Source organism: Zalophus californianus, chromosome 14, assembly GCF_009762305.2.
Source record: "Zalophus californianus isolate mZalCal1 chromosome 14, mZalCal1.pri.v2, whole genome shotgun sequence".
In the NCBI taxonomy this organism is placed as follows: Eukaryota; Metazoa; Chordata; class Mammalia; order Carnivora; family Otariidae; genus Zalophus; species Zalophus californianus.
Window position 1 is genome coordinate 24194771 of NC_045608.1, and position 24898 is coordinate 24219668.

Here is a 24898-nt window from a genome sequence, read left to right on the forward strand (position 1 = left end):
TGTTCAAAGTGCTTGTCATCACAAATGCAGGGGATCCTCACCACAAGCCTGTGGGATGGGTGTGCATTTAGCTCCGTTTTACAAATTAGAAAATGCTCAGCATGTTTCCAAGACCTACTCTATGCCTATAAAATGAAAAAGAATAAAATGATACTCAGGATACCTACCTGAAGAAAAGCCTAGTCCTGTGCATGTACCATTTAGGGGCAGAGAGGAGAGAGGCAACCCACCAGGATTCAGGGCCTTTCTATTCTCTGGCATCTCTGTCCAGCTTCCCTCAGGATACGTGTGGGGCTGGTCCCAAGCCCCACCCCTTTGAGAACGCTTTCTCCCTTTCTGGGTCTGTTACCTGCCACTGCCTTTCTCTCTCCAGCCAGCTTGAGGTGCCACCTGTATTCCATATAGAGCAGGGCAGCAAGGTGGGTGCCCTGTACTTTATCCCAATCTGACACCTGGGCCAAGATCCTTACCATGGAGTCTGCAGAGGTCCTGAGGTCATTTGAGCTCTGCTTGCTGCACTCATTGGAACCTCATGTGTGCTGGGCACAGTGTGTGGTACATAAGAGAGCAGTGTGTGGTTCCTGGCCAGGAGCTTATGCTCTTAGGGACAGAAACCTACTCCTGGGTCATCCCAGTTTTCCTCAGCCCCTACCCTGATGCTTGGCACATTGCAGGCAATCAGTAAGTCTTTGTTGACTGACTGCCTGCATGAATCATCAGAGCACCCACCTGGGGAATAGTACAGCTCCAAGAGATCTTGGAATGCCCTTCCTTACCTCCTCCACCTCAAAGGTTTCTCCTTCGTTTATGCATTTTCTCAAAGGAAGGAGACCCACAGGGCAGGGTGTGCTCTGCCCTGAAGGAGGGACAGGACACTATGGCGGCAGCAAGAACCCACTTGGCAGCTTGCTTCCCTTCTTGCTTCAGGGCTTACCCTGGGTTCCTTAGGTAAAGAGTTCTACAGCCAGGCTGGACTCTGGATCACTTTATCCCCTTGCCACAATCACAGTTTTCTTTTGTCATATTTGATAAAATTTGCCCATCCTGGATATAGATTTCTTACTCTTCTTCCCCCAAAGTCTGGACAGGGAGCTGTACATAGTAGCTTTCCTCAAAGCAGGAGGAATGGAAGCCTAGCTCTGCCCCTAGTTTGCTGTGTGATGGATGAGACAAGTCACTTTGCTTGTCTGGGCTCTACTTCTGTCCTCTGGAAAAGGAAGGCACTCTGTGTGGGGCTCTCTGTACCCCCCCATCCCCCGGCTCAAAGTGCCAAAATCTAGAGACTCCATGACTCACAAGGGAGCATGCAGAGAGGCTGATAGCGTGACTGTGGGGCTCTGCCACTAATGCGTGAACCTTGTGATTTGGGGCAGGTCACCTCATACCTGTGCTTCAATTTCTTCTTACACAAAATGGGAATGCTAATACTCACCAAGCAGTAATGTATGTACAAAACTCTTAGCACACAGAAGATGCTTAACAGCTTTTCTTTTATTATTTCCTCTTGAGTTTCCTGTTTAATTTACACCTGCAGACCAAACTGTCTTAGGATAAACTGGAGACCTTGTCCTCATTGTTATATTATTCCGCATATCTTCATAATTTCAGTTTTGTTTTGCCTAATGTTATTTGGGGTTTGGAAATCTTTTTAGCATGCAGAGTTCTGCTATAAAGAGATGAACACTAATGCTCTCGACTTCTGGCCCAAATGGGCAGCAGTGTGCACAGCTGCAGTGTTCTGACACCCTCTCTTCTCCCTCCTGTCTCTCCAGCTGTCCCTGGAACACCCCAGTACGTGGATGAGCAGTTCCTGTCACGCCTCTTCCTGTTTGTGGCCCTAGTGATCATGTTCTGGCTCCTGATTGCCTAATGCTGGGCTCCCAGCCTACATCCATGGCAGGGCCTCTGGACTGGTGACATGCCACACCCACTCTTGATGTTTGACTTCCTGGCTAATCCTGATCCCTGGAATCGGTGGAGTCGGTAACACATCAAGGAGTTTTGCTTCTCCATCAGAGCTTAAGGACTCAAGACCAGTTGTCAAGGACTTTGGAGTATGGCCACTGCTGTAAACACCCTGCTATAACCTCAGTCCTTGGCATTGAGTCATCTCTCATGAGTTACACCATGAAATCCTGTTCCAGCCAGCTCAGCAGGTCCTGACTCTGCACAAGAAAGAGGCAGGAAGAGAGAAACTGTCAGTACAATTTTACCTGAGTTTAATATAAAAACAAAGGGATGAGCCAAATAGAAACTTTCTTTCATCTCTTTAAATACCCTTTGGTGAGTGGCCTCCAAAATCAGTGGACTCCTCATATAGAGAGGTTCCTCCCTCTGTATCCCAGTGCTGCTCTGCCCTATCTCCTCCTCCTCAGCAGAAATGCAAGAAATTGCTGTCCTTATAAAGATCATAATTGCAGCAGCTAAAGCGGGAGTCACTTCATGAATTCACCAGAGATCCAAAGATCTTTTATTGGCTCTGGGACATGCTCAGTCTCTTTGGCTCCAGAGAGTGGCTTGAATGACCTCCTGGTTTCCTGGAGTAGATTATCCCCAGAGACATGTGGCTTCAGTCACAGATTTCCCATCATCTTTCCTCCCCAAATATGCGCATCTGCCAGAGGACGCACAGTGGAGACTACTGCTGAAGCTGGAACTGACTACTCATTAGGAAAGACCTGCCAGTGGGGCTCTGGTGGTATTTGGAGCTCTGATGCAAGAACAACTGAACAAGCAGCCCTGTCCCCAAGGCTACAAAAGCTCTGGGTGCATCCTCTCAGACCCACCCAATGGAAACTGGCTGCTTTGTCACGTCAGCTCAGCTGCATGTTGAAGACCATCTTCCCCAGAAGCCAAATTGTCCTTTATGAAGAGGCAGGAGTGGGGAGACCCACATATGACCCTGGTTTTGGTATAGCTTGGGTGGATACCCCTGAAAACTTGTATCTATGCTAAAACCAGAGAGAAGCATGAAACTGCCCAGCAAGCAACTCTTGATGATTTTTAAAGCCAGGCAGCAGGGCCTAGAGACCCTCATCATGGTGATATGGTGTGGTCTTCCCCAGGAAATTTCCAGGGGAAATCATCTTCCCAAGCCCTTGACTTGTTTTTCCACTTCACAGACTTTTTCCTCAGAATCTGATTAAGGGAGTGATTCCAGGCAGCAGGACAGTTCACTTGTGGAATGGTTCTCACTGTGCTGGTCAGGCCTCTTCCTAGAAATCCAGCCCCTTCCAGCAGATTCCAGGGATCGAAGGAGATGGACTTCCTCTGGGGGCCTCTCTGTCACTTTACCAGTCCACACTGCTCCTGGCTCACCCCCAGCCATAGCCAACAAATGGTAGAAAGCCCCACCTAGTGCTTTTTTCCAGATGTGGCTCTGCATAGCATGTGGAAACCAAGACCTTGAGGAAGATGAGGGAAGTCTTCCTCCTCTCCTCTCCACAGGCCCCACCTCTTCCCCTCTGTACCTGTCAATGCCAGAGTTCAGTGTTTAATCAAACAAAATCTAAGTATTGAATAGGTGGTTTTGTTTGCCGAATCCATTTGGTAGGACTAAGCCACCAGCTTTACAGGTCCCGGATGGATTTTAAACATTCTTGGGACACCCACTCAAGAGTGCTCTTTTTATCACCTCCTGGAAGTCCCCAAAGTTGGGGAACTGGGGTGGGGGGGTGGGAGGTGTCTGAATTCTCAACATAAGTGAATTGGTGGGATCGCTCAGTGTAGTAGCCCCACCTAGTGGTGAGAGAGAGGACTTCAGTCAGATGGGCCCAACAGAAATGGGTTTCCAGAAGAAAGGTTAAAAAAGGGTTGTGGGATAGGAAGACAAATCACTTGGACTCTCTAACAAAGTAGTAAGCCTAGGAGAACTCCACCAGCAAGGGCATCCCAGGAACCTGTAAGCAGAGCCAGGCTGGTCATGTGCCCTTTGATTTTGAACCTTCTAGGTCCCCACTGACCCTCTACTGGGAGCTGGGGCAGGAGAGCCAACTTGGGACTGCTGGCCCAGCCCCAACAGGAAACCCCCTTCCCACCACCCCTCTGCAGGTTCACCACCTTGCCCCTCTGCCAAGGTAGTTTTCCTTTCTTTTGTGTGTTGTCTGTGTTCTTGGCCTCCACCCCCTCCTGCCACCTTTGTGGATTAGGACCAGGTCCCACCCACAGTCAGAAAATGACACCATGTACAGTGGCACACCTTGACCAGTCACTAATTTTCACTGTTGTGAAAGTGATTTGATTTAGAATTAAACAAATGGTTTTACATTACTGTGAGCTGTGGACTTGTTTGTGTAAGGGGGTGGGGCAGGGCATGAATGGGTCGGGGAGTAGTCACACTGGTCTGGCCTCTAGGAAAACACCTCTGCATACATGGGAATGTCACATCGAGGAGCAAAGGCTTCAGGCAGCCATTAATTAGAGATGAGAAATACTTCATACACAGCCCTGCCCAAGGTGTGACCCATCTGACAGCCCTGGTCCTGACAAAGTGTATAGAATCCCTAAGCTTGCAGGCAACCAAGATGGAGCTTAGCTTGTGGACAGTCAGAACCTTGAGGACAATGACAGGTTATTCAGTGTCTGCATCTCTTCACATGTTCTGCAGTCGGGCAGGCGGGCCCCCGGCCAAGCCCTCTACCTGGAGCAGTGGCTGTGCAGTTCCTTGAGGTTCCTCAGTAGCACAGTATGAGATGGAAGATAGTGAGGTTACAAACCTTGCCCAGCCTCAGGCTCCCCAGCACACCAGAGCTACAGGTCATCCCTCTGAAAAGGTCTCTTCTCCCTCTCTTCCACTTTGACCTAGGAGTTATCAAGTTGAATAGCACCAAGATTTGGTAGGAAATGCAAAGGTGAGGGATTTCCCAGAACTGAGCCCAGTAAGGAATGGAAAACAAAACATACACTGAAGTAGAATAGGACAGTAAACCCTCTATGTACCAATGACCCAATCCCAATAATCAACTTGTGTCCAATTCTGTTTCATCACCACCGTCACACTGCTTCCTCTCTCCTGCCTGGGCTATTTTGAAGGAAATCCTAGTCCCGTGCCATCTATTAAGTATTTTTTTTAAAGATTTTATTTATTTGATAGAGACACAGCGAGAGAGGGAACACAAGCAGGGGGAATGGGAGAGGGAGAAGCGGGCTTCCCGCTGAGTAGGGAGCCTGATACAGGGCCCCGATCCCAGGACCTGAGGTGAAGGCAAAACCTTAACGACTGAGCCACCCTGGCGCCCCTCTATTAAGTATTTTAAATATGCATCTTAATGGTAAGGATTTTTTAGAACATATCCAAATGGTATTTAACGTACCTTAAAAAATAGGTACGTTATTTCTTAATGTCATCATATATCCAATCATTGCTCAAATCTTCCTAGTTCTCTCAACTTTTTGTTCTTTGCTTGCACTGAGATCAAAATCAGATCCATACCTTGCTATTGCATTTCTCTTAAGTCTATGTTACATCCATAGGTTCCTCTTTTCTTTCTCTTGCACTTTATCTGTTAAAGAAACCAGTTCATTTGTCCTGTTGAGTTTCCCACAGCTTCAGTTTTGCTGTATATATCACTGTGGTGTTAATAAGCTCCTCCTACTCTTGTATTTCCTATAAATTGGTTGTTAGATCCAGAAGTATGACCAGATTCAGGCTTGGTTTTTTGGTATAACTATGTCATAAATGGTAGCGTATACTTCTTGTTGCATCATTTCAGGAGGCACATAATTGCCTGGTAGTCCCTCTTTGTGATGTTAACAGCCCTTACTAATCATTGTCTAAAACAGCACTGTCCAACAGAGTTTTCTGTCACGACGGAGATGTTCTCTATGTGCACTGTCTAACATAGTAACCACTAGGCACATGTAGCTAGTGAGCACATGAAACATGGCCAGTGGACTGAGGAACTTCATTTTCAGTTCTATTTCATTTTAATTTAAATAGCCACATGTGGCTAATGGCTATCCTATCAGTGCGGATTTCGATTAATTTACAGGGTTTGCAAAATGATATGATTGAAAATGATGTGTTAAGCATTTAGAAATGAGTGCATTTCTGGGTAGAATAGGACAACAAAATTACAGAGAACATGGAGGGGTTATAGGAATGGCAGAGTAGTACAAGGGCAGAATGTATTCAGGAAAAAAAGTCCTGGAGTGAAGGGAATAGGGAGAGAAGGCTGCAAAATGAGATGTAGTTCGCTCATGAGGGCTTGGTTTGGCCTTTATTTTGTTGGCAACAAGGAACTGTTGAAGATTTTTGAGAGGCAGAGTCTGAACCTTAAGGTGGTTTTCAGTGTCCGGGTCCTCATTTCTGTAGGTCCAAAGAGTTGATTGTGAGTCAGTCAGCAGGATCTGGCCTCAGAGACTGACCAAACTATGGTCAGGTAATCAAACTGTGAACAGGTGACTTGGGCACTAGAAACCCACATCTTCTCCTTACCCAGAACTTTTCTGTCCTCCAGAAGTCCCCCTCGCATTCACAAGTGATCTTACACTATTCTTTGGATCTATATTGGAATGATATCCCTTCATTATACCATTTCGATAGATTGCTATTTTCTTTCTTTACATTTCATTTTGTATTTCTCAAGAAATACCTAAACTTCCCTTCTGGAGAGAACTTGGGGGAGTTGGTTATCCCCCCACTCACTGCTAGTGAACACCAGGAGGCTGGAGGTGGGAAGGAGGTGGAATGAGAGAGAGGACGAAAAAGAGACAGACCTGGGTGCCTTGCTGTGGGGCAGAGGAAAGGGAAGACAAACAGGGGTCTTGGTTCCAAGGTTGCCAGTGCCCATGAACCTCGGAAAATACAGCATAACTTCTTTGCATGTGTAGGGTGAATAAAATCCCTGCTTCCTTTTTGCTAGCCACAAGGTGGCTTGTCAGAGTTCCCTGGATCCCTGTCACTTTAATTCAACACACAATCCTGTGGTTACTATAATCAGACCAGAGATTTCCTCAAACTGTAAAACCAACCACTGGAAGGTTCCCAGGAATTAAAGGAAGTCAGGCACATCCCCTCCCCCACCCCCTCAGCACTTTCTCCACCTTCAGGACTTCAGGAGCCACCTGACACACCCAGAGGAGAACCAACTGACCTGCATCTGGTTTGGATTACAGAGGGCAGGAAGAAAGAATTGTGCTCACCTTTGCTTACTGGAACCAGATGCAGCAGGATTGAACTTTGTCCTTGGTGGGGGCATCATGATCCATTTCCTTGGGCCCCATCCCTGCCTCTTCCTGGTCATTTGGACACTTTTCCCATGACCTAAATCCAGTCTAAGGAAATGACAGTTGCCAAACACCCAGCACCAGAGAATCAAATGGGAGGGACCACAGGTCCAGTGGTGATGTAGGCCACCCTTTGTCACGTGGAGGGCCCCAATTCCCTCCCAAGCCCAGTGAAGGGAAGTGGTTTTCAAGGCCCCTCAGCCAGCTAACGGCTGCCAGGAGCCAGTCAGCTGTTCTAACTCCTTGTCCAGTGCTTTCTCCTCCACAAAGAGGAGCCAGCGGGGCAAACTCACTCCACAAGTGTTTCCTTTGGTCTACATGGCATTTTTAAAATTTCCGAATGTTACCAACATTTAAAAATAGGAAAATTCACCTAAATACCTGGAGTTTTGGCTTGTCTTGAAAAATTGGAAGATCTGGTGTGCTGGGATTCATTTATATACCTATTTGGCCTCAAGAAGGATCTGCCTCTGGAATGTGGTTGCACCACCTTCATACCATCTTTGACCTAGAGATTATCTACTGAGCGCCAGCTTACTCAGTGGCGCAGATAAGTGGCTTCTCTGAGCTGGAAGCTTCTAAGAAAAGTCTACCCTCAATCCCCAAAGGTTTGTGGGGTAACTTCTCCATATTCATTTTGTTTTTTAAGATTTTTATTTTTAAGCAATCTCTATACCAAACGTGGGGTTTCGAATTTACAACCCTGAGATCAAGAGTCCCATGCTGTACTGACTGAGCCAGTCAGGCACCCCTTCATATTCATATTCTTGATCCCAAACACTCTACTGGAAAGAGCTTTTGCCTGGGAGTTAGGGGACCTGGGTTCCCATTTCACTTCTGCTTCTAATGAGCTGAGCTATTTCGAGGTAGTCAAACTTGTTCCCTCGGGTCCTCAGCTGCCCGCATCTGTAAAATGGGCTGAGGGTCCTCTGTTGAGACCTCCAGGTTGTCCTGAGGACTCTCCTGAGAAGCCACCTCACGGCCGCGCACAACCACCTTTACCAGCTCCGCGCCACTCGCAGTAGGAGGCGCCAGGGCCCCCATAGAGCCCGAGCCAGGGGGCGGGGCCTGGCCCGGGGGCGGGGCGTCGGCGGGCGGGCCCCGGTGCCAGGTGCGGTTTGGTCCTCCCCGGGCGCCGTAGGCGGTGCATCCTGCTTGCGCCCGGGGCTGCGCCCGGGGCTGAGGTCCTCCCGCGCCTGAGGCGGCTGGCAGCGGGAGCTGAGAGGCTGCTGTGGTCCCCGCCACCTCCCCATTTCCGCGTCCCCGGGACCATGGCCGCGCAGGCGGGTAAGGAGGGGCCTCCCCGTCCTGTCCCGCCGTTATCTCGGAAGCCCGGCCCAAGACGCCTGGGGGGACCTGGCAGCCTCGGGGGTTTCAGGCTGAGTGGACTCCCGTGGGTTCCCGCTCCTTAGGAGAATTGACCGGGGCTGGGGGGGGGGGAGCACAACGCTCCGCGAGAAGGTTGTGGAGCTTCGGGAATTGGGGGACCGGAGACAGAAAGCTCCGAGGAGCAGGAGGTTTGGGCAGTTCTCTGAGAGTTGAGGTCCCTGGAGGAAGGGATGCTGGCTCTGTCAGCGGGCCAGCTTTTTTTGTGGATCTGGTGACCACAGGCCCTCAAATTAAAACTCTTTTTAAGAAAGCTGGGGGCCTGGGTTCCCTTGGAATGAGGGATATGTGGAATATGGGGAGAGCGGGATCCTCAGGGTTCGGGGCAATTATAAAGGGATAGAGAGTTACCCTGGGTTCTCGGTTTTCTGTGGAAAGTGGGGATAATTGACTTTTCTGACCCGATCCAAGGCTTCTCGCGGATATCTTGGTGCCTGTGATGCCCTGGTCTTAGGGCTCTTTGCAGGAATCCGGAGTGTGGGCTCCCTTGGAGTTTAGGACACGGATTAGGGGTTAGGGAGAGATTGGAGCATTCTTCCTGGGGAAGGTAGGCCCCGCGGGGTTCTGGGCCCTCCATGGAAGCTAGGTCCTCCCTTGGCCTCTCTGAGACAAGAGAGGAATGTCCAGAGGTGAAGGGTAGTTTTAGGGTTAGGTTAGCCAGACCTGCAATCCCTTCCCAGTCACCTCACACACCACCCTGCAGCTTCCTGTCTTCCTGGCCTGTCCTCCCTGCACCAGGACTATCTGTTGACTATATTTCCCAGCCACCTGTGTGGGTGGCCCAGCCTCTAGGTCGACCAGGGTCAGCGTCCAGAAGCTTTCTAGAGGTGGCCGGAGGGATTGGTGGAGGAGGGAGGCTGTCTTGGATATCTGCCCCCACTTCCTGGATTTCAGCCTGTGGACAGTCACTTCCTCCATCCTGAATACAAGGACCAGGCCACAAATGGGTCACTTCCTCACCATGGAAGCATGGGATTTTTCTCCCCATTCTTGATAATAGGCTTCTGGAGAAAGAGGGCTAGGGGTATAAATGTTCCCTGTCCCTTTCTCCGATTTTTTTTAGCTTCCAGAGTTCTTCAGCTCAAATGATTTCCAGTGACTTTTTCTAACCTCTGTGTACATAAATTCCCTGTTTTGAACCTTGATTCACAGAAACTTGTAAAAGATCTTAGAGTGTAATAGTGTTTATTAGATTCTCTGAATGAACCAAAAAGCTTCCTAGAGGTATTAAAGTCTCTAGGTGCATTAGTTTACACATTTGTCCATAAAAATATTTGTTGGATACTTCTGTGCCACGAACTTAACCAAGCGCTGAGTAGTATAATGATGAACAAAATGGACACAGTCCTTGCCTTTGTTGTGGTTACAGTTCTAGAGACAGAGAGTAAATAATTGAGGTAACAATGGAGATAAATGCTATAATAATTGAGATAAACAATGGAGGTAAGTGCTGTAAGAGTGTGGGGGGGAGAGTGAATAGAGGATGATTTTCCTTAAAAAAGCAAATGTATTTAGGTCCTTGACGATAAGTAGAAATTAATGCAGCAAAGAAAGGGCAAAGAACATTCCAAGTAGATGGAACAGCATAAAAAGGTGCCTTTGAAGAGTTGAGAGTAGGCCAATATGGCTTTTTTTTATGTCTGGGGAGACTCGGACTCAGAAATGACTTGTTCAAGGTTCTGTAGCCGAGTAAATGGCAGTGGTCAGAGTGTGTATTTTCCAACTTCAAATTCGGTGCTCTACCCTCTCACAAACACCAGAATCCTTTATTATCACAAAACACCAGAATGAAGTTGTCCCTTGGAGTCAGAGAAGGAAGTGGGGCTTAAACTTTTACTTGTTCTGTCCAAACTGTTCCAAGACACCTCAGATTCCTGTGTAACAGGAGAATCAACAACAAAGAAACCAAATATTTACTGAGTACCTGTGATGTCTAAGGCACTGGGCTGGGCCAAGTTCCACCTCTTAAAAATTTTAACAGATGCTAGAGCCAGGAGAGACTTTGAGATAATGTAACTCTCCTTATTTTACATATGAAGAAACCCAGGGAGAAAAATGGATTCGTCAAGGGTCATTCACCTAATGGTAGAGCCAGGACTAACCCAGGATTTCTCCTCCAGTGCTCTTTCTGATATTCCAGGCTGCTTGAGATATAGAATCTGGCACACAAAAAGTCCTTAGTAAATATTTGTGGAAATGAATAATACGTGGTTTGTCCCTTTGAGAGATTCATTGTCTATTGAGAGGAATTAAGAAAAAAAAAATGGGCAAATCAAAACAGACTATTAGAAGGCCTGTATGTGATAACATTATAGAATTTCAAAGGTAGAGGAGAGCTCTCTTCATACATCCATTCCAACAAATATATATTGAGTTCATACTATGTGCCAAGCACGTCTATGCCCTGGCAGATACAACAGGAAACAAAACAGACCAAATCCCTTCCCTAATGGAGTGTATGGTAGGAGAGATAGACAATATGTAAATATATGAATATCAAACATCAGGGATAAGTGCCCTGAAGAGAAATAAAATAGGATAAAGTCATAGGGACAGTGGGAGGTCAAGGAAGCCTCCCTGATTAATGACATCTAAACAGAGAAATGAAGCAAGGGAGTGAGCCATTTGGATATCTGGGGAAATAACATTTTAGGCAGAGGGAATAAAAGGGAATGAGCAAAGGCCCTGAGCCAGGAATGTGCTTGGCATTCTGAAGAACAGCAAGTTGTCCAGGGTGGCTACCAGATTTGGTCAGGAAATGCTGACCAAAATTTGAGGTAAAATTTGAGAAGTCTTAGGTGGATTAAAAGTGGTGTGGGGGGTGGGGTGGGGTATGATATCCTGGTGGGGAAGAAACTGGAAGTAGGATGCAAAGCTGGGCAAGTTTCAAGGTTTTCACAAAGGATAGTGAATTGATATGTGTGGTAGAGGCAAGAATGCACAAATGGGGGAATTACAGGAAGTGAAAGATAAAGCTGAGAGGGTAGGTAAAGCCAGACCGTGTAGGGTTTAATGCTAGACTTGTGGAATTTTTCAGTCTACAGTAGAGACCATAGGTTTAGAGGCAGGGAAAGTCATGATGTATTTTATTTTTAGACAATCTGGACTTTGTGGGCATGATGGATTGGGCAAGGGTGAGGAAGGCACTAATTTGGGGGTGGGTACAGTGGGCCCTGAGCTGAAGTGTTTTGTTTTTTTTTTAAGATTTATTTATTTGAGAGAGCGAGAATGAGAGAGAGAGAGAGTACATGAGAGGGGAGAGGGTCAGAGGGAGAAGCAGGCTCCTCGCTGAGCAGGGAGCCCGATGCGGGACTCGATCCCAGGACTCCGGGATCATGACCTGAGCCGAAGGCAGTCGCTTAACCAACTGAGCCACCCAGGCGCCCCTGAGCTGAAGTGTTAATGATAGGAATGGGGAAGAAGGCACGGACCACAGGAGTTACCTCATGTTGGGCAGGGCAGGGTAACTTGGATGGCCATGGATATGGGATGGAGGGAGCGACATAGGGTCCAAGAGGACCACAAAGTTGTGTGTGTGTGTGTGTGTGTGTGTGTGTGTGTGTGTGTGTGTGTTTAAGGGCCACAAAGTTTTAAAGCTGAAAAGAAATCCCTCATGTTCAAGGGGCTGTATTAGGCTTTCCACATTCCTGGTGGGTTTTCTGTGTCTTCTGGAGGCTGAGCTGATTCCCCTTGCAGGGCTGGCTTTTGATCAGTGCAAATCTGGAAAGGGCTAGGGTTCAGGGGCATGTTAGAAGGGGTGCAGCATCACTTTGGCATTTCAGTGAGAGGACCTGGAGCTCTAGCATTCTTTTACAAGCCAATCATCCTTCTCACTCTTGACCTTTGTTTATATAGGAACAAGAATTTGACTCTTTTACTTATTAATCTATACCCAGCGGGAGCTAGAACATGAAACCATTGCCTAGTTCTATTAGAGTATACCTTGAGCATCCACCCTGGCATTTTATTGTCAAGTCTTTCTGCCTGTAATTTCTTTTTTCTAGGAAAGAAAATCTAAAATATAGTTAAAGACATAAACTTTGGAGTTAGCAGACCTGTGGTCTAAACCCAGCTCTAACACTTGTGAGTTGAGCATTTCAGCTTCGTCTTCATAAAACGGGAACAGTAATAGTCTGTCTTCGTCTTATAGGATCTTTATATTCTATTAATTCATGCTCGCATGGTGCTTAGGACACCACAGTCATATTATAAGGATCAAAGTGGTTGGGTTTTTTTCCCATATCATTGACAATGGGTAGAGAACTGCTGTTTGGGAATATATTAACTGGTTAACCAGTTCTCCGATAAGAAAATGCCTTCCCCCAGATAAGAAAATGCCTATTCATTCACAGTTAAGTAGACTTATGGTTGGAAGGGAGAACCTGAGCGCTCAAAAGCCACAGGAACCATCTGTCTCATTTGTTTCTCTACCAAGTATCTTATTACTCTACCAAGTTTGCCCTGCTCTCAGCACCTGGTTTGTCCCTCTCTGACATGTGTTATTTCTATACACATCTTTGTCTCTTACACTCCATGACTACACACCAAGGGCCCCAGAAGTTCATGACCTAGTCTTTGTCTTGCACATGGGCATATAGAAAACATTCACTGAATTTGTTTTGAAGACATTCCCTTCAGATTTTAGAGGTTAGTGTAATTCAACTCAACCTTTTTCCTAGCCAACGCTCTAGATATACATGAAAGAAAAAAGAAAAGCTTTCAGTTGCCAACTTAAGTGCCAGGCGCTGCAGGAGGTATTTTCACATACATTAAGTTATTTCTCTTAATCTTCTTGGTAATCCTGTAAGGTAGGTGGTCATTCTCTTTTTAAAGATTAAGGGACAAGTTCAGAGAGGTTAAATAATTTGCCCATGGACGCAGAACCAGGTTTCAAACCTAGGTCTAGCTCCAGCTCTTCTGCTTGACCCTTACAAAGTTTTCCTAATAAAATAAAAGGCGGATGGGAACAACAACAAGAATGAAACCTTCTGAGATGTCTGTATATATGCCTTAATCTGAAAAATGAGAGGCCCCTGGTTTGGTGTTGCCAACTCAGAGCTAGAAGGAATAATTTGATCCCTCCTCTTAGGAAGGAAGAATGTAAGGTTCAAAGAAGTACAGAAGCTCCTTTAAAAATCATCTAATCTTTTTTTCCATAGACACTCCCCGTGGTAATATTTGGTAAGCTAGTGAGGAGGAAAACCCTTTGGGATACAAGGGAGAGTATCTAGAGGAATGTTAATCATACTGTTAAGTCTTGTTGGTACTCACTTCATTAAGGTGTGATCTCTTTTCTCTTGGCTGTTCCCTACCAGTTGCTGCCCTGCCCCTCTGCTTCCTGCTTTATCCTGGGACAAGTGGGATTTATACACCTGACCCGCCAGTTCCCAGGGTGCACAGCAGTTACCGTACTAGTTGTTTTGTACTGCACTGAATTGGCTGGGTTTTGTTCCTGGTTCTCATTGTCTAGTGGAACATGAGAAGCATCAAAGATTTTTCTCAAATGAAAGGATAGGATCTGTGCATATTGGTTCAGGCTAGGCTTTATGGTCTCCTGAGCTTTCAGTGCCTGGAAATTTCTCACCACTTTGAAGTCTGAGAAGGACTGGTTTACAGAAACCCAGCTCTTAGACCAAGATTAAGGTGAACATTAGTGTCTTGTGAGAAATGCACAGGCACTGAGCTGCGGTACCAGGCTGAGCCCTTCCGCTGAATAACTGTATAGTCTTAAGCAAGTCCTAACTTGTCTGAGGCTGCATATGATAATAAAAATGCAACTGGTCTGGTAGTTTCAGAACTTGGGTTTGAGCCCCTCCTGGACTAGCTTTCTCATGGTTAGGCAACCTGATCCTCCTTCTTCAGGCCCATTTTTCTTTAAGAAAAATAAAAGGACTGGACTCGAGTAGATGATTTTTAAAAGCCCTTCCAGCCTTACCAACCTGTCATCCTACTCCCTACCCCAGTGGATTCAGAGATTATTTGAGGGCCATGTCACCAATTATTAAGTTGGGAGAGAGAAGTGTGCATAAACTGAATATGTGTGTGTGTATATATATATATATATATATATATATATATATATATATATATATATATATATATATATATATAAACTATATTTTATGCCAGGATTCAAAAGATCCTGAAGGTGAGAACCTTTGTAATGAGCCATTTGTTGTAATTCTCCCCTCTTTGCATTGCACATTTACAACTTCTTAAAAGCAACAGATTCCAATAATAACTGTAAAAGCAGTTTTCTGATTATTAAACACTTAATAAGGGCCACTTACTGTTTTGAGGCTGCTGGGGACATTTACTTAATCAAACTCCCTTTCTGGCCTCTGACAATTAGTAGGCACTGTTGATAAGTCTGCAAATATGAGAAGTAAACACTATAGAGGTAGAGGGTGAAGGTCCTGGTACAATGAAGTATTTTCCTAGATGAAATATTTCCCAGGCAGACTGGACTCTGGATTGGTCTTTCATTGGACCTCACAGAAATCTCCAGGACTTTGTATTATTATATTTCTCTTGCATTCCTTAGAATAAAGGTTGTAAAAGAGTTGGGGGCCCTGTCTGGCTCAGTTGTGGAAGCATGAGACTCTGGATCTTAGGGTTGTGAGTTTGAGCCCCACGTTGGGTGCAGAGCCTACTTAAAAAAAAAAAAGTTGTAAGAGAGTTAGGATCATCAACCTTCAGGGCTGTACGGAGCTGAAGAAGCCAAGAGTTTTCTTTTGAAGAGTATCTGGGCTTGAGAAGTTGAAGGCTTTGGATGAATATTCTTGCTCAGGTACTTAACTAAAAAACAGTGTGAATGCTCAACAGATAAACTGAGGCCTGTGCATCTACATGTGACTTTACCCATAGGTAGTCATCCTGAGAGCCTGAACCCTTATTCAATGGAATCATTCCTGCTGACCGTTGGAGCTTATCTTTGGAAATTACCTTCATAGTTGACAGTTGGATCCAACTTTTCAGTTGGATTTGCCACACAAAGGAGTGTCTGTTCTGCATCAGGTTTTATGCTAGGCTCTGGAGATTTGAAGATGATCAAGATGCAGTCTTTGTCCCTTAGACCTAGGAGTGGGGATGGGGGACACAGAGAGGGAGGGACTGAAGGAAATAGAAACATAATGAACTATAATTACAAAACTAATGATATAAAGCAGGTATAGACAAAGTGAAAAAAGTCCCCCTTTGGGGGACCATCAAAGAAGGATAGAAGTTTGATTAAGGAAAAAGGTGGTAGGGGCGCCTGGGTGGCTCAGTCGTTAAGTGTCTGCCTTCGGCTCAGGTCATGATCCCAGAGTCCTGGGATCGAGCCCCGCATCGGGCTCCCTGCTCGGCAGGAAGCCTGCTTCTCCCTCTCCCACTTCTCCTGCTTATGTTCCCTCTCTTGCTGTCTCTATCAAATAAATAAATAAAATCTTTAAAAAAATGTTAAAAAAAGGTGGTAAGGATCTTAAACACAGAATAGCTTGAGACATGAATGTCAGGATGCAAGAAGATGAATGTGTGCAGCAGAAACAGAAAATAGATCAAGATATGATTAAAGCATCTCTTTGTAACAGATGAGGAGAAATAAAGTTCTTTGGGTCCACCTTGTAGAGGGCCATTCATTCCTTTAATAAATGTTTGCTGAAGGACTACAGTAGGCCAGGGACCTGTCTTGGTTCCCCTAGTACTTTGGAGCTGACAATAGCCGACTTTAATGATGTGTGAGGAGTTTGCATTCCTGCCTCGGGACCTTTGCACATGTCTTCCCCCTACCCCATCCCAGTCTCCATTGTTATCCTTCCCTCCTTCTCTTTGCCTGGTTAATTCATATTTGTCCTTCAGAGCTAAGCTTGAAAATTATTTCCTTAAGGAATACTTGTTTGCCCTTCTCCACCCCCATTTTCCTAGTTATGAACTTGATTTCTCCTTCATACCACTTGCTCCCATTATATTATTGTTTAATATCTATGTTAAATCTGGGGCACCTGGGTGGCTCAGTCAGTCTAAGCGTCTGCCTTCGGACGTCAGGCTCTCTGCTCAGTGGAGAGCCTGCTTCTCCCTCTCCCTCTGCCTGCCACTTCCCCTCCTTATGTTCTCTCTCTCTGTCAAAAAAATAAATAAAATCTTTAAAAAATATGTCTAGGTTAAGTCTCTTTCTCATTTGCTGCTCTTTCCCCAGAACAGTGTTAGACACATAGTTGGCATGGAATTAATATTTGCTGCAAGAATGACTAAGGTGTGTCTGTTGAATTTAGCAATAAGCGGTCACTTTGGCCCTTGGTGAGACAGTTTCAGAGAAATGGTGGGGGTGGAAGTCAAGGAAGTGAGGAAATGAGGGCAGTGATGTGTAGATAACTTTTTAATATGTGTGGCTGTGAAGGGAAGAAGGGTGGTAGCTGGAGCAGAAAACAGGGTCCAGATTTTTTTTTAATGGGAAAGACTTGAACTAATGTAAATGATAATTGGAAGGAGCCAATGGAGAAGGGAGTAGTGGTAGAGATAATGGAAAGTGCACATCTTCTGAGAGGTGGGATAGGATAGAATCTAGGAGTGCCATGGTAAACAGTTGAGCCTTTCTTCTGTAGACACTGGGGAGTCTAGGTAAGCCAGTTAAGACTGGGAAAAGAAGCCAAAGACCTGAACTCAGGCTGTGGTGAAGGACAGGGAAGGATTGGAGAGACATTTGGAAGGTGGAACCAGGTGGATATGAGAGAAGGGAGTAGGGCTGTTGATTTTGTGCCTCTAGAGCCTAGCACAGAGCAGGTGCTAATTAAGTGTTGATTGGATGGCTTCGGGTTTCTCAAGACTGGAGAAAGGGCAGGCTCTGGAGGGTATGTCAATAACAAGTCATCTTGAGTATCCTCATAGGGGAAAGTCCTGATTATTTTTGAATTTTATAAACAGCCAGAAGTTATTCAGGGCCAAGATGCTGAATTGTTGAGTAAGTGGGTGGTCAATTTAGAGACCATTCCTTTGGGTTAAAAAGGAAAAATAAGAAACAAGATGTGGCTTAAAATAATGAGATTTGCTGGGGGTAGGACACAGCAGTTCAAAAACTGACCTAAAAGCCCTTCCCTTTAAGAGTTCCAAAAATGTTTCAAACCTGGCAGATTCATTTGGATGTCTGTCTTCATTGAAAACCTTCTTATGGGGGCGTCTGGGTGGCTCAGTCGGTTAAGTGTCTGCCTTTGGCTCAGGTCATGATCTCAGGGTCCTGGGATTGAGCCCTACATCGGGCTCCCTGCTCAGCAGGGGAGTCTGCTTCTCCCTCTCTCTCTGTCCCTCCCCATTCCACTCGTGTTCTCTCTTGATCGCTCTGCTCTCTCTCTCAAATAAATATCTTTTTTTAAAAGATTTTATTTATTTATTTGACAGAGAGATAGCGAGAGCAGGAATACAAGCAGGGGGAGTGGGAGAGGGAGAAGCAGGCTTCCTGCCGAGCAGGGAGCCCGATGTGGGTGGGACTCAATCCCAGGACCCTGGGATCATGACCTGAGCCGAAGGCAGACGCTTAACGACTGAGCCACCCAGGCACCCAATAAATAATCTTTAAAAAGAAAAGAAAACCTTACTAATTCATTGCTTGCCCACTATCCATAACCCAATTTGAATAAGTTTCTCAGACTTTGTGCCTTGGGGTTTGTGAGGATAATAGTGCATTCTCTGGGTCACTACCACCTAAAAAACCAAAAAGGCCCCTCTTGAGAGTCCGAGAATTTTTAGATTCATGTGGTGATATGTCCTATCACTGTGGAACTGGAGGAGAGGAGCAGGTGGGTCAAGGTTTTAAAGCCTTCTTGTTTAACTCTCCTCTGGGGTATGAGGACAGCTGCCTGTGTCCAGGCTGCCCCAGAATGCTGCTAAGCAATCTTGAAGTGTCCGGAGCTGAGCATTGTCTATTCATTACCCCTGTGCCTGTGAAACAGGGTTCAGTGACTGTCACTGTGCCTGTGGCAGTCTGGAGTTACCCAGAGAGAACAAAGCTGCATACACGGAGCATACAAGGGAGTCTTGTAACAACCTTGTCCTGCTTTCTAGGGCTGAGTCAGGTACCACAGCTTGATCTCAGCTGCCTTCTTTATTTCAAGAAGTTGGCATCTGAGCCACAGCAGGAGTGTTGTGTTTTGTCCCTTTTGGAGGGACATTGATTCACTCTGTGTTATTGCCTATGCTAATCTCTCAGCCTACACAGCCCTTCTCCATCCTTTCTCTGGCAAACCTTCCCCATCCTTCAAGGTTTAGCTCAAGTATTAGCTTCCCTTACAAAGACTTTCCTGACTTCCCTAAATGGAATGAGCAGGAATCAACGTGGTGGAGTGAGTGGAAAGAGCATGGACTTCAGGACGAGTTGGGCCTGAATTGGAATGCTGAATCTGCTGCTTGGCCTGACGCCCCCTAGCCCCGGGTTTCAGTTCTCCCACCCCTTAAATGAATTTAATACCTGTTTCACAGGATTGTTTTGAGAATTACATGAGACTGGGTCTCTGAAAGCACCTAGCACAAGCCTTGGTATATAGGAGGTGTTCATTAAATGTTCTTTCCCTTCTATACCCATAACTTCTGGAAGAAGAATCCTTTTTCAGTGGATCTGCTCCTTGAAGAGCAGAGATGATGTTTTGTTTTTGTTTTTTAAGATTTTATTTGTTTTTTGACAGAGAGACAGCAAGAGAGGGAACCACAAGCAGGGAGAGTGGGAGAGGGAGAAGCAGGCTTCCCACTGAGCAGGGAGCCCCATGCGGGGCTCAATCCCAGGACCCTGGGATCATGACCTGAGCCAAAGGCAGACACTTAACGACTGAGCCACCCGGGTGCCCCAAGAGCAGTCTCCAACATAGAGCTTGGAGAGGTCCCATGGGCCCATGATGTTGGTTGAACGAATGAGCTCTTGCACTCAGTGATAGAATATCTATACAACGAGGACTTTTGAGGAATAGGAAAAGGCAATAACACATTCAACCCAGAGAAGTTTTTCTGGCTGCTGGCTGGGAATAGTCACAGGAAAGGCTGACCCTGAAAAGAAAGAGACCTTGTTCATTTCATCTACTCAGAGCTATAATAAGCAAGGGCTGAAATTCTAGGGAAAGGCAGGTTTTGTTTCATTGGAAAAAGGAACAATCAGAACCATTTCTAAAAAATGGAATGAGACTCAACTTTTGAGGCCATGAATTCCCTGTCCCTGGGGAGATGAGCAAGCTGGATAAGTGCTTACCAGAGATCTTGTGGAGGAGGGAATTGTGCATTTATCAGAGCACTGGCCAGCCCTTTCATTATAGGTCCGTTAACTCAGTCTAATTCTGCACGATAGGAGCCCCGTCCCTGTACATCCTGCTACTTTGGGCCTCTAAACTCCCTGGTTTTGTGTGCAGGGGAAGATACCTGGAAGTGTCGGGGCTGTGGGGACCATGTCGCTCCAAGCCAGAGGCGGTACAGGACTGTCAACGAAGCCTGGCACAGCTCTTGCTTCCGGTAAGTGGGTCTGTCCTCCTGTCTTTGTCAGTATACTACAGGCCAGCCACTCCTTCATGTTCTGGAAAATACAAAAGTTTCTGACTTGACAGTTCCCATTTTGGTGTGGGTTGAGGGGAGGGGGAGGGATGTGCCAAGGAAGAGAACATGAGCCAATATCAGGTGTGAGAGTGAAAGAGCCACAAATGGGCCAGGTACAGCTAGAAGTAGGGTGAAGGGATGAGAGCAGCCCTTTCCGGGGTGTCTCAGCACCACCCTCGTTTTACAGATGAGGAAACTGAGACCCAGAAAGAATGACTTTCCTGCAGCTACACTACTGATTATGCAGGTGCCTTAAGGGTTGTTTTTAGTGCAGTTGGCAGAGCCAGCCCTTCACCACAGGATGCTTCCCTAGTTTCTTGCTTTTTGTTATCTAATTTTATTTTAGCTCATAGATTGTTTGAAGGCAGCTCAGTTTCTTAAAAATAACAACAGAGACTTTAAAGTTGGATTTGTTCCTGTTGTCTGAGACTCAGTTTCCTCATCAGGAAAACACAGATGTTAAAAATTTATCTCATAGGGGCGCCTGGGTGGCTCAGTCGTTAAGCGTCTGCCTTCGGCTCAGGTCATGATCCCAGGGTCCTGGGATCGAGTCCCACATCGGGCTCCCTGCTCGGCAGGAAGCCTGCTTCTCCCTCTCCCACTCCCCCTGCTTGTGTTCCTGCTCTCGCTATCTCTCTCTGTCAAATAAATAAATAAAATCTTAAAAAAAAAAATTTATCTCATAGACTTGTTAAGATCGAGTGAAATCATATATGCCAAGGGCCCAGCTCATGATAGGCATCCACTGAAGGGTTATTTCTTTCCCCTGTGAGATTGGAATCTTCAAGAGTGGGAGCTTGTCTGCATTCTCCAGAACATAAAACAGTGCCTGGCCTACAGTCATTCCACATTGGAGGCTGGGTGGGCATGTGTGGCCCCGTGGTCTGAAGTGGTAGGGCTGGTGCTCACATCTTGAGAATGAGACAGACTGTAGACAGGCACCATGTGCTCTAGATTCCAGCTCCCACACACAGCTCGTGTTGCAAAGCATCCCCCGTGCTGATATCAAGTAATTTAATTGACCTTTAAGCACTTGCCTCCACCCAGGAACCATGTGGGGAGTTGTCCTGGAGAGCTCTGGCCTCTGGAAGAGCTGGAGAGGAACTAGCATTTTTCTGCCCTTTCAGCTCTCAGAGCTCTCCAGTCTTCTCTGTGGATCTAATTGCCTTAGTTCTTCCTTTTACCCTCAGAGAAGTTGATTCTTTTTTTTTTTTTTTTAAAGATTTTATTTGTCAGAGAGAGAGCACGCACAAGCAGGGGGAGCACCAGGCAGAGGGAGAAGCGGGCTCCCAGCTGAGCAAGGAGCCCAATGCGGGACTCGATTCCAGGACCCTGGGATCATGACCTGAGCCTAAGGGAGAGGCTTAACCAACTGAGCACCCCAGGCATCCCAAGGGAAGTTGATTCTTATTAAGGATTAGAGCAGAGTGTCAGAGCTATAAGGGACCTACAGACAAAGCCTTTGGCTAGCCCTTTCATTTAGAGGTGATGTGAATCCTAATGAGTTGCTAGACCAAGGCTCGCCTTGGCAACTAACCCATATGGTCATATTTATTCCTGCTGTTTTCCTATTTGTGTTAATATTTTCTATCCAAAATAAGCAGGATAGGGTAGAACAAGCTAATTTTTAGAATTTCTGGATTCTCCTAACACTAAAGAAGTTCAGAACCAGAAGGGACCACCTATTGTGTGATATAACCCTTCATATCACGGTTGAGAGACCTGAAACCAAAAAGAGAAAAAGAGTTACAAAGACAGGTCATGGATGACCAGAGCTGACCTTAGAACTGAAGTCTTAGGTCATTTGTGGGTCCGATCAGATGTTAGCTTGTTAGGGAACATATTTGTGTGTGCGTGTGTGTGTGTGTCAGAGTGGGGGGGGTAGAGAGGAAAACATACGCATATATACATGCTCAGAAAGAAGTAAGGCACGTTATCATGGTGGGTGAGTGCAGACTCTGGAATGAGACTGTCTGGTTTCAAATCCTGGCTTTGCAATTTATTAACTGTTCTTGGGTGACTGCCCTGAGCTTTAGGCACCTCATCTGTAAAATGGGGATAAGTACTCATCCCACAGGTTGCTAGGGAGGATTAAATGTGATAACCTATATAAAGTGCTCAGTATAGCATCTGACACATAGACTACCCATAATATTCAGTAGCTGTCACTTTATATTATATTGTATGTCTCTGTACACCTACGTGCATGCATTTATTTCTCTTAATACACACCCATTGGTGTTCTAATGTGGAGCCTCAGAGATTAAGGTTAACTTTGAACTACCCTGGCACAGTTACACCAAAGATCACGCCTGTGGGGGAAGTAGAGCATCTGGGGTAAGTCTCCTATTTACGGCTTTGTCTCAAGGACATAGTCTCTCTGATCCAGCTCTATTGAAGGAGCACATTTCCTGACTCCTGAGCTTTCCCACAAAAGCTGGATGACATGAAGTCCTCAGATGGAGCCTAGTAATTTGCCCTGGGGAAACTGGCTGCTTTGGAGCCAGCTGACTTTTGCCCAGGTTGGAAGAAGATCTTCAGGGCTGGGAACAACTGTATCTGACCCCAGAAGTAACCTGGTTATAAGGAGTATGGGGCATCAGCCTGAATAGTCCTTTAAATTCTCTGATGAATTCAGTGTCTGGGCACAGGCCTGCTGAAAGCAGGACCCTTTCTCCATGCTACTCAAAGAAATTAATTCTTCATGACTCCCTTCCAGCCTTGCTCTTACTCAGTTGAGTTAGTTACAATAAAGGAAATGACTTTTCTTTTCCCCTTCCCCCACACCTTTGTTTTCCTAGTCACAGGGTGGAGCTGGATATTCAATGGAGAAATTGCTGGGGTTTGGCCCAAACTCTCCTCCCTTGGCCTTCTCCTTACATTACCCCATCCCCCCATCTGCGGCCACATCCGTAATCCTGCCTCTGATAGACTTCCGCCAGATTCTCAGGTGCCTGGGACAATAGGAAGTCACTGAAGGCTGGAACCTGGGACTGTACAGCAGAGGCCAACTGACAAACCTCCTGGAAGTAACTTAGTTTGGTGCAATTGGGTGCCTGGCCAGGATCCTTCTAATCCTGGACACTTGCTGTGTAGCCCTCCTGCTTCCTCTCCTCAGACTTCCCAACAGGCCTATTTGGTCTCTAGCAGTGCCACTGGTTCTAGAATTAGAGCCATTCTCTTTGAAGCTCTCTGGAACTGGCTTCCCTCTCCATGGAGGAGGCCAGGAAAGCAGCCAGACTGCATGTTGCTTGTAGCTGAGGTTAAAGTATGGAGCTGGCATGTTTTATGGTGACTTGACATGTTGGAAAACCAAAGAACCTTGACAAGTTTTCTGATGATTGTCCTTTCGCCCTCATTAGAAATGCTTAGCCAAGGAGGACAGGTTGTGGAAAGAGGGAAAACTGCCTCTATTAATTCGTCTTTTTCGCCCTTACCTGGGACTCTCTTGCTTGACCTGGTTCCTAAGGGATATTCAGAGGGGGAAAAAAATCATCATACTTAAGGCTCCTGGGAATTCTTCAGGGCCTCTTTTCCCAGGATCACGAACACAGACTCTTTGAGCTTTCTCTTTTGAGAAGTGATTTCTAATGCCTATGCTCTGGAAAAGGAATAATACAAATATAAAGCTGTTGTCACTTTATCAGGTAACAGAACATTTCTGCTAAATTTGTGCCTCCAGGTTAGGTGAGTGAAGAAATTGTACACATAGCAGCCAGAGACTGTGGTGTAATGGGCTGGATGACAACAGGATAGCTTCTGTGATGCTAAAAGCCATGCTCGTTTTCTCATCCACACCCGCACCTTAACAAGTGCAGTGCAACATAATTATAGTAAGAGCTACCGTTTATTGAGTGTTTACTATGTACCAGACACCATCCTAAGCATTTCATATTTGTATCATCTAACTTAATTCTTTCTTTTTAAAGACTGATTTATTTATTTCAGCGAGAGAAAGAGACAGCGGGGGCAGAAGGAGAGGGAGAGGGAGAAGCTCAGCGGGGAGCCTGATGTGGGGCTCCATCTCACAACCCATGAGATCATGACCTGAGCCAAAACCAAGAGTCACATACTTAACCGACTGAGCCACCCAGGAGCTCCATCTAACTTAATTCTTATAACAATATATAACAATATAATAATTATAGTACTGGTCATACCTATTTTACACATAAAGAAATGAAGTTTACTTGCTCACAGTCACAGAGCTAGTAAGTAGCATAGCTGAGATTTGAACCCAGGCATTCGTGACTCCTTGCTTACAAGAGTCTCTTTGCATTCCTCAACATGGTCATGTCATTTAACCTTCCTGAAGCTCAGTTTCCTCTTCTGTAGCTTCATAGTGAAAACACTCATCCTGCCTGCCACACACTGGTGGTGTCAGATAACACTGAAGGGTATTGGTTCAAAGGCTTTATGAACTCTCAAGTGTCAAATAAAAGTGCTGTTACATTTCTCCTGGGTCGCTGGCTCCTGGCATGGGAGTCTGTGGAGCAACCCTGCCCTCTGCTGTTATAACGTTGATGTTGCTGCTGCATTTATGGACCCAAGCCTTTGATTTTAGTTTGCTTATTTGTCTAGTTTATCTCTAAGGAAACAGCCAGCCAGCAACTCATTAAGGCTGGCAGTTAAACAGGGGGCTGGGGCATGCCTGACAGAGGACAAACACCTGGGACTTCCTCTGCCCGCACAAGGGAGTCCAGCATGAACACAGAGTGGGACTCCTAGTATATAGCAGCAG

General features: G+C 46.0%; 2 protein-coding genes and 1 long non-coding RNA gene across 8 annotated transcripts in view; 2 read left to right on the forward strand and 1 right to left on the reverse strand.

Annotated features, from left to right (window-relative positions):
* Positions 1-4270, forward strand: part of RNF185 (ring finger protein 185) — a 35160-nt gene extending 30890 nt beyond the window's left edge. For all 5 annotated transcript variants that reach the window (XM_027576441.1, XM_027576439.1, XM_027576438.1 and 2 more), the window contains one exon: positions 1773-4270. In XM_027576441.1, the coding sequence (XP_027432242.1) occupies positions 1773-1870 (98 nt within the window). In that variant the 3' untranslated portion in view covers positions 1871-4270. The remainder of the gene's footprint in view (positions 1-1772) is intronic.
* Positions 2029-5447, reverse strand: LOC113912758. The gene is made up of 3 exons (XR_003516950.1): positions 5313-5447; positions 4716-4800; positions 2029-2165 (listed from the first exon to the last, which is right to left on the reverse strand). It is a non-coding gene; the product is annotated as an uncharacterized LOC113912758 (long non-coding RNA).
* A 2911-nt stretch (positions 5448-8358) lies between these two features.
* Positions 8359-24898, forward strand: part of LIMK2 (LIM domain kinase 2) — a 54882-nt gene continuing 38342 nt past the window's right edge. For both annotated transcript variants that reach the window (XM_027575355.1, XM_027575356.1), the window contains exons 1-2: positions 8359-8514; positions 19977-20076. In XM_027575355.1, the coding sequence (XP_027431156.1) occupies positions 8499-8514; positions 19977-20076 (116 nt within the window). In that variant the 5' untranslated portion in view covers positions 8359-8498. The remainder of the gene's footprint in view (positions 8515-19976; positions 20077-24898) is intronic.